The sequence below is a fragment of the Oncorhynchus keta genome, chromosome 29 (assembly GCF_023373465.1).
Source record: "Oncorhynchus keta strain PuntledgeMale-10-30-2019 chromosome 29, Oket_V2, whole genome shotgun sequence".
In the NCBI taxonomy this organism is placed as follows: domain Eukaryota; kingdom Metazoa; phylum Chordata; class Actinopteri; order Salmoniformes; family Salmonidae; genus Oncorhynchus; species Oncorhynchus keta.
This window is the reverse complement of record NC_068449.1, coordinates 32883357-32893173: the sequence shown is the minus strand read 5'-3', so window position 1 is coordinate 32893173 and position 9817 is coordinate 32883357. Positions and strand designations below refer to the sequence as shown.

At 41.2% G+C, this 9817-nt stretch overlaps 2 protein-coding genes across 2 annotated transcripts; one reads left to right on the top strand and one right to left on the bottom strand.

Annotated features, from left to right (window-relative positions):
• Window positions 1–5386: 5386 nt before the first annotated feature.
• On the top strand, window positions 5387–7243 carry sstr1a (somatostatin receptor 1a). The gene has a single exon (XM_035743322.2). The coding sequence runs from the start codon at window positions 5387–5389 to the stop codon at window positions 6491–6493; it is 1107 nt and encodes a 368-aa protein (XP_035599215.1). The 3' UTR covers window positions 6494–7243.
• Window positions 7244–7376: 133 nt separating this feature from the next.
• On the bottom strand, window positions 7377–9518 carry clec14a (C-type lectin domain containing 14A). Its single transcript, XM_035743321.2, has one exon. The coding sequence runs from the start codon at window positions 9115–9117 to the stop codon at window positions 7858–7860; it is 1260 nt and encodes a 419-aa protein (XP_035599214.1). The 5' UTR covers window positions 9118–9518; the 3' UTR covers window positions 7377–7857.
• Between the last annotated feature and the right edge of the window lie 299 nt (window positions 9519–9817).

The following is a 9817-nucleotide window of genomic DNA, read 5'->3' as shown; positions in this document are numbered from 1 at the left end:
CATGAGTGTTTTATGAGTAGTCTTTAATGTGCAATCCTGTCTTAAATGGCCAATGCAGACATTTTTATCTCAATATCAAATTGTTTCTAGATAACAATTAAATAGATTGAACAGGATCTTTGGCACATTGAAATTTGTAACATATTGTATGAATTGGAATTTGACTTATTTAAAAAATAATAATAATAATCAGGACGTAACATATCATATGCAATTGATGACGTTCTACACAATTGTGCACAATTTTCAGGGACCTGTTTTGACTCGTGAGCACTACTACTGACTGAAATGATATAAAACCTTTAAAAAGCATATTTAAGTACCTTACTGGGATTGTTGTCCCCCACAATGAAATGGGGGAAGGGGGTTGGACCACTATGGATTTGTCTCCATCTGTTTGTATGTCTGTTAGTACCTTAGTCAGACACAATCCGGGTTACGGCACCAGTGAAACTGACCACCAGTGAAACCGACATCAGTTTGCAGCTCACGGTATATCTTGCTCCACTGTTCCTGTCCCCATACCGTGCTCCAACCAGTGATCCTCTTCTCGCAAACACACGTGAACATCCTCTTTGACAACGTACCAACTGTTTGAGCTATACAGAAGGTACCAATTGGATTGCTCCATCAGCAACATTTCAAGCAGGCTGTGAAGTGAGCTTATGGGCACGTTCTTAACTGTTACACATGTAACCTGAAAACTAGCTGTTATTGGCAGAGAGGTTTGAAACTCTCCTTGTTAATGGTCCATTAACTTATACTGGTGATGTCGCCAGGCAGGCCAAAACTCCACCCATGCAAAACACCCTGAAAAGGCGGTCTTTTCAAACAGCTTTTACACTAAAAGGGTATTATCAAAATGTTCACAATTTCACAGTGTGGAAATACAGTATATATAAAACACAGGAAAATCACGTTTTTTGAGGTTGTTTGAATTGCTTTGTGCCAAGTTCAGTATCTCCCTTCATGAATTCCCCTGGGAGGTTATTAACTGCTTGCAGTGCCAGTGATTGAATCAGAGAGAGACTATTTTGTCTCAGCATACACAGTATCCCAACAAACAAACATGGAGGTAGTATTTCCTTGACTTTGGAGCTCTTTCCCAGTTAAGGACCTGGGTTATTTCTTGCCCATCCAAATCAGCTGAGTCAGTCTCCATAAAACAGGAGCTATATAGAGAGAGGAAAGAGGAGGCCTGTGGAGTATAAAAAACACCTGCCAAATGAACTGGCGTGCCTCCAGGGGAGGGAGGGATGGAGGGTTTGGGGGGTTGGGTTGGGAGGAGAGGGAGAGAGAGAGAGAAGTAATGAAGGAGAGAGGAGTAATGAAGGAGAGAGGAGTAATAAAGGAGAGATTAGTAATGAAGGAAATGAGTAATGAAGGAAAGGAGTAATGAAGGATAGGAGTAATTAAGGAGAGAGGAGTAATGAAGGAGAGATGAGTAATAAAGGAGAGAGGAGTAATAAAGGAGAGATGAGTAATGAAGGAGAGATGAGTAATGAAGGAGAGAGGAGTAATTAAGGAGAGAGGAGTAATAAAGGAGAGAGGAGTAATGAAGGAGAGGAGTAATTAAGGAGAGGAGTAATTAAGGAGAGAGGAGTAATTAAGGAGAGAGGAGTAATGAAGGAGAGGAGTAATTAGGGAGAGAGGAGTAATTAAGGAGAGAGGAGTAATGAAGGAGAGATGAGTAATAAAGGAGAGAGGAGTAATAAAGGAGAGGAGTAATAAAGGAGAGATGAGTAATAAAGGAGAGGAGTAATGAAGTAGAGATGAGTAATGAAGGAGAGGAGTAATGAAGGAGAGAGGAGTAATGAAAGAGAGAGGAGTAATGAAGGAGAGAGGAGTAATGAAGGAGAGGAGTAATTAAGGAGAGAGGAGTAATTAAGGAGAGAGGAGTAATGAAGGAGAGAGGAGTAATGAAGGAGAGAGGAGTAATTAAGGAGAGAGGAGTAATGAAGGAGAGAGGAGTAATAAAGGAGAGGAGTAATAAAGGAGAGATGAGTAATGAAGGAGAGGAGTAATTAAGGAGAGAGGAGTAATGAAGGAGAGATTAGTAATGAAGGAGAGAGGAGTAATGAAGGAGAGATGAGTAATGAAGGAGAGAGGAGTAATGAAGGAGAGAGGAGTAATGAAGAAGAGATGAGTAATGAAGGAGATGAGTAATGAAGGAGAGAGGAGTAATGAAGGAGAGAGGAGTAATGAAGGAGAGATGAGTAATGAAGGAGAGAGGAGTAATGAAGGAGAGAGGAGTAATGAAGGAGAGAGGAGTAATTAAGGAGAGAGGAGTAATTAAGGAGAGAGGAGTAATTAAGGAGAGAGGAGTATGAACACAACCATCTGTTCCACTTACACACAGAGACGGTGTACTGAGACGGGTGTGTAATGGCCTGTTGGATTTCAAGGGCAATCATGCAGTCATTCTCTGAAAACAATGCATGCAAAAATGATATGGCTGATTCAACTGAATGGATTGTGTTTCTGAAAGAGGAGAATCTTTTGTTTTCCAATCCAACATTGTTTGTTGCATTCCAATGGAACATGTTTCTTTTACTTCCATCTTGAGCTCTTACAATTTCACAATTAATTCAAATACTGTCTTGAGCTGAGGAAATCTAAACCTTGTTAGTTATTGCTCATAAAAACGCTGCATGTTTTGTACAAGTTACTCTGTCTACTGCCCACTGGCGGCAGTTCAATGTCTAGTTTTGATTTACACAGAACAAAAATATACATGCAACATGTAAAGTGTTGGTTTTGTCACACAACACAATTCCCACAGATGTCTCAAGTTTTGAGGGAGCGTGCACTTGGCATGCTGACTCCAGGAATGTCCACCAGAGCTGTTGCCAGATAATTGAATGTTACTTTCTTTGCCATTCTCTTCCAACGTTGTTTTATAGAATTTAGCAGTACTTCCAACCGGCCTCACAACTGCAGACCACGTGTATGGCGTTGTGTGGGTGAGCGGTTTGCTGCTGTCAACGTTGTGAACAGAGTGCCTGCCCCATGGTGACGGTGGGGTTATGGTATGGGCAGGCATAAACTACGGAAAAGAGAACACTAATCGTATTTTATCGATGGCAATTTGAATGCACAGAGATACCGTGACAAGATCCTGAGGCCCATTGTTGTGCCGTACATCCGCTGCTATCACCTCATATGTCAGCATGATAATGGACTATTTATTGCCTTAACTTACCTCATTTGCACTCACTGTATATAGCCTTTTTGTTTTCTTTTGTTCTGCTGTATTATTGACTGTATGTTTATTCCATGTGTAACTCTGTTGTTGTATGTGTCGAACTGTTTTGCTTTATCTTGGCCAGGTCGCAGTTGTAAATGAGAACTTGTTTTCAACTTGCCTACCTGGTTTAAATAAAGGTTAAATTTAAAAAAAATACATACTAAAATGCACGGCCCCATTTTACAATGATCTGTACACAATTCCTGGAAGCTGAAAACGTCTCAGTTCTTCCATGGTCTGCATACTCACCAGACATGGCATCCATTGAGTATTTTTGGGATGTGTACGGACACTGCGTTCCAGTTCCCGCCAATATCCAGCAATTTCGCACAGCCATTGAAGAGGAGTGGGACAACATTCCACAGGCCACAATCAACACCCTGATCAACTCTTCATGAAGGATGTATCGCGCTGCATGGGACAAATTGTGGTCACACCAGATACTGACTGGTTTTCTGATCCACGCCCCTGTTACCAACAGGCGCATATCTGTATTCCCAGTCATGTGAAATCCACAGATTAGAGCCTAATGCATTTATTTCAATTGATTGATTTCCTTATGTGAACTGTAACTCAGTAAAATCTTTGAAATTGTTTCATGTTGCGTTTATATTTTTGTTCAATATACATTTGGCTGCGTTATCAACTAACATGAATTCAACAACCATTAGAAACATGTCATTGGATTTAAATTAAAAGTTGGGTGAAAAATGCCACCAGTGGGTGGCATCTAATGTCTCTTGGACATTTGGTCAGTTGTGCAAGATTAAACATCAAGCTGTCACATTAGAGCCAGCAACTGCTCCATAATCCAACTTTGTCAGCACGGATATTGCATTTGGATTTCCTAATGAAACTCTATTGACTTACTTAGATTTTCAGTGATTCTCTAATCTGTTTGTGTACCAGAGGGTCTGTGATCTGAGTATGACGCACTTTGATGGATTTTCTTCATTCATCATAAATTAATGATATGACCTTCACCTGTGATGTGGATATTCTTTGTGATTTGGTCATCTGTAATAATTCAGTTACAGTTGGGATCACAGCCCACCCATTTCAAAAGGAAGACTTTATCTTTATCGTCTGTAGACTACACTTGACAGGTCTTCTTTTTGATTCTAATTTTTAGATGAAAATCCCAAAGATGATGACACATCGCTTTTGTTAAATATCACAATATACAGTGCCTTCAGAAAGTATTCATACCCCTTGACTTATTCCACATTTTGTGGTGTTAAAGCCTGAGCTAAAAAATGTATTAAAGTGATTTTTTTCTCACCCATCTACACACAATGCTCCATAAGGACACATAAAGACCTTTGGCAGCGATTACAGCTGGGAATCTGTCTGGGTAAGTCTCTAAGAGCTTTCCACACCTGGATTGTGCAACATTTGCACATTATTATTTTCAAAATTCTTCTCAAAAGGGGTTGAATACTTATTGACTCTAGACATTTCAGCTTTTCATTTTTTATTAATTTCTAAAAACATACATGCAATTCCACTTTGACGTTATTGGGTGTTGTGTGTAGGTCAGTGACCCCCCAAAAAAAAAAAAAAAAAAAAAAACTACAACATTTAATTCATTTTAAATTCAGGTTCTAACACAATGTGAAAAAAAGTCAAGGGGTGTGAATACTTTCTGAAGGCACTGTATGTCAGTCCACAATTTATGCAATTGTATTAGTCTCATAAATGTTCAGTAGTGCTGAGTGTGTGTTTGATTCAATTGTGAAATTGCTGATACGACGAAAACAACCATTTAACTATTGTGCATCGTCATCAAAAGACACAAGACTGCAGCAATTTACCAATCAATCAGTTGAAATAGAATGTGGGTGTTATGACGCTAGATAACAGATTCCTATTCTAGGTTATAGTGGTTTATATCGATTAGGACCTAGGCTATGACCCCAACACAACGTCATTTTACAACGTCTGACGTTGCGTCTCTGAAATGACTAGATCATCGGAAGCTATCCACGGTCCTGAAACAACGCACCGTCTGCGCGCCACAGCACAGAGCAACTCCCGTGAGGAGATGGGTTCCCTGGACAGTCGCATTGATTGAAATGTATTATTTAACAGGAGACATAGGCCTAATTTTTTGAGGATTCTTCTGGAAAAACAGTCAAAATGCTCCCCAACAGCTCTTTCAGGAATCTAACCCTGGAGGACGGTTTTTTCCTCATGAACAACTCGTCTGGGAACGAAACGTACAGCGAGTCTCAAGGCAGCGCAATCCTCATCTCCTTCATTTACTCGGTTGTCTGTTTGGTCGGACTGTGCGGGAACTCTATGGTTATCTATGTCATTTTCAGATATGCCAAAATGAAAACTGCAACAAATATCTACATTCTGAATCTGGCCATAGCGGACGAGTTACTTATGCTGAGTGTCCCTTTCTTGGTGACATCTTCACTCCTTCACCACTGGCCTTTCGGCTCCCTTCTCTGCCGCCTTGTTCTAAGTGTTGATGCTATTAATATGTTTACCAGTATTTACTGCTTAACTGTACTTAGCATAGACCGATATATCGCGGTTGTGCACCCCATCAAAGCCTCCCGGTACAGGAGACCCACAATAGCTAAAATAGTCAACTTTGCGGTTTGGATGTTTTCTATCCTGGTCATTTTGCCCATTATTATATTTTCCACGACCGTTCCAAACTTGGACGGTTCGGTCGCTTGCAACATTCAGATGCCAAAGCCAGTGAACCAGTGGATGGCTGTGTTTGTGATCTATGCCTTTCTCATGGGCTTTCTGTTCCCAGTCATTGCTATATGTATGTGTTACATCCTCATCATCGCCAAGATGAGAGTGGTGGCACTGAAGGCAGGTTGGCAGCAGCGTAAGAAGTCGGAGAGAAAGATCACTCTGATGGTGATGATGGTGGTGACCGTGTTTGTCGTCTGTTGGATGCCCTTTCACATTGTACAGCTCGTCAATGTTTTTGTGGAGCACCATAACGCAACACTCATGCAACTCGCAGTGATTCTGGGATACGCAAATAGCTGCGCCAACCCTATACTGTACGGATTTTTATCAGACAATTTCAAACGTTCGTTCCAAAGAATTTTGTGCCTGCGCTGGATGGACAATGCAACGGAAGAACCAATAGATTACTATGCCACGGCTCTGAAAAGTCGTGGTTACAGTGTGGATGAATTTCAACCGGACAATATGGAATGTGATAGCACGTATAGAAATGGAACCTGTACTTCTAGGACAACGACACTGTAGCAGCATATGGACATGATGAAATTAACAAAAATCATAAACGTGACCACTGAGTGTTTCGCTCATTACTAGGCGGTTACTTCGATATGTATTAATGTTGTTTACTTGCAACTATTTGAACGCAATTAAAATGTTAAATAATCCAAATGTCTTATTATTGTTCGTATTATTACAAGGTGACACTGTGCGTAATAGTCCTCCAATTAGGACAAGTCGCCCACAGAGCTGAAACTGGCACTACTGGAGGCTTCCGGAGTGATATTATTTCCACTGTGTGAGCACATACGAAAAGGTGTTAGACAGTGCTGCTTATGATTCATCTATTGCAGATATCTTGGAGAGTAAACCAAGATGTGCAGTTTAAGTTCAGATTCATACTCAGTCTCTATGATTAATTATTAATTGCGCAAATTCAAGTTAAAACAGCATCAGTGATCCTCGCTTTTAAATCTCTCAGGCAGAGAGCAACATGAACACTTGTTCACCTTTAGCAAAACAACTACATCCTGGTCCGGAAAGAGCAGCCCAGCTCTCTTATCCGCTGTCCTCTTATCTTTGATGCAGATTTAGCCACTGGGCACGGACGTCAGTTCAACGTTTAGTTTTCAATTGGTTGTTGAATGAAACGTGCAATCAACCACAAATGTCCTCATGTCATTAGATTTGTAATAATACGACACTAAATTCCCTGACATTGATTACTTTTGATCAAATCCAATCAGTTTTCCACGTTGATTCAACGTCATCACTTTGATTTAAACACCCCAAAACGTTTTTATGGATACAACGTTGATTCAACCCGTTTTTGCCCAGTGGGTAAACCTGCCCACAGTGTCTGTTAGCTCAGAATTGATTAATCCTTTATTTTCAATGATAATACAATCTATTGCTTTTATAAACAGTTGATTTATTGACAAGATAGTGTCTTTCTTTTGAAATGAGACTGACCTAGGTTAATGGGCTGAACATTTTACACCATGGGCAGAGGTTATCATTCTTTATATCAGGACTAGAGACTTCCAAAATACTGAAGCATCAAATTCATCTTCATATGTTACACAATGACATATATACAAACCACATATATACAATACAGCAATAAAATAAGTAAATGCAACATAAAGGCCTAGCAAATATTATGAAGAAATGTGAGCCCTCAGCCCATATACAAATCCTCACAATAAAACAATAATATCCAAAGCCTGTACAGTGACCGACTGCAGATTTTTAAAAAAATCCTTTCAATAGAAACATTTTATTCCAGTGCTTATTGATGTAAGGAAGTGATGAGAGATCTTATACATTGTCAGTTAAAACCTTCCGGTTGTCTGAGTCTTATCTGTGGCCTCCATTCACACTGCTGCTGCTTAAGTTCCCTCCGTCTCATTTGCGTTTTCCAGGGAGTATTTGTCCTTGGAGGACTCCGCCCTCTTCATGGCCATTTTCTCTGCATTTTTCATGGCCAGTTTCTGTGATCGCCTCCTGAGGCAGCACTTAACAATAGATAGCACCACGACTAACAGAACGACCAAGGCCATCACTGCTATCAGCACAGGTATGAAAATGTAGGCTTGGTCTCCACTCTGGTCCGCTATCTCAATGTCGTCTGTAGGGGAAGTTGTAGTGTGTTGGTCCGGCAGAGAGGCGAGAAACGGCTTCTCCTGAATTGCTGGCTTAGAAGTTGGGGTATAGTCTTGGACCAAATGGCTGTCACTACCTTCAGGAGCAATGGTAGCTGCTGGTAGTTCGTTGCATGCCATTGAGCCCTCATCTTGAAGATTTCCATTTTTATTTGTGTCATAGCATTTACAGAGGAAAGAACCCTCAGTGTTGACACACTGGTCTTTACAGGGCCGATCTCTGCATTCGTCAATGTCCACACAGATTCCAGACCCATCTGTCATATAACCTGCTTTGCATGAAGCACAAATGCCACGTATATCCGATCCATCATCACGTTCCCATGTTAAAGTCGTTGCAGAGCAAGTCAGTTCAAACATTTTCCCAAACCCACAATCCAGATTCAGTTTATTATGATCCTTTGGGTCTGGCCTGAGTAATCGGGCATCTGGTATGTGTGGGGTAAGACACTGCTTCATGATAGGTACCTGTCCATTACGTTGTTTACAAATGAATGGATACTCTGTCTTACAGGTACTGGAAACAAATCCCCAGTTCACAATCTCAGTTCCATTAAACTCACCAGAGAGAAATACACAGTAAATACCCGTGCAGGTTGGTTTGGGCAAATACTTCCACTGATCCAGTTCTGTGTCGCTGCTGTTATCCACCGTCCACTTGAAACCATTCAGAGGTGCGTCATGTTTCACGCATGACCCCTTTCCTTTCATCAAGCCAACCCAGAACTGAAATGTACGTTCTTTGGATAGTGTTTCCGAGATTTCTTTCAAAATCTTCGAGGCTTCCTCCATACTGGCCACTTTAGTTAGGAAACTGCCAGGCTGACAGGCTTCTGAAGCTTTGTCAAAGTTGAGAGGATGATGATGAAGGTAATAGGGTTTAGCAACAGGAACGCACAAACCTACCCCCAAGACACTCCACAGGCATATCCAATAGTACTCCATTCTCCCTGCTTGCACCATCGATCTGACGGTAGTGTTTCTCATTCAGACTGACAATGGTCCTCCTGTTAGCCGCTCCTGTAATGGACTGGCTGACAATGCTCATTTTGCTGCTGCTTTCTTAGCTGCCCCTAATGGGTCCTCCCAAGACAACAAGCACAGGAAGTGTGCTTAGACTTGATACAGCCATCCACTTCCTCTGCAGAGAAGGTGGTGGCACAGCCAAACAACAGCAATTTAGAATCTAATTACCCATGCATTAAAGTACACAGTAGCCTAAGGTCGAACGCCTGAATGAGTTGTGAGAAAAATACACTAATGTAGTCCAGGTGCTATCAGCCTAACTCCAGTAACTGACATCCTTTGATTCTTTGATCATATTTCCCTGTGAGATCACCAGGCCAGCTTCACTTTTGTTTTTGTCGGAGCTGCAGGAAGCTTTACTTCACAGAAAAGAGAACCAGAGAGGTGCACACATCCAACTGGATAAACAGAACTTGTGAGAGGATATGCCAGCCTGCTGATGAACGGTCCTGGTATCAGGATGTGATGATACAAAGTGGACTTTGTATGATTCATTCCCTCAGGGAATAGACCCCTCGTGTGGTTTGGTCAACCCTGAAACAGGAAACTCAGAATGGTGTAATTAAATAACAACTACACTTTGTGAGGCATTCAGGGGGTACCCCACTTGGGATACACAGATTATTCCATGTTCCCTGAGTAAAGGAATATTATTTAGATT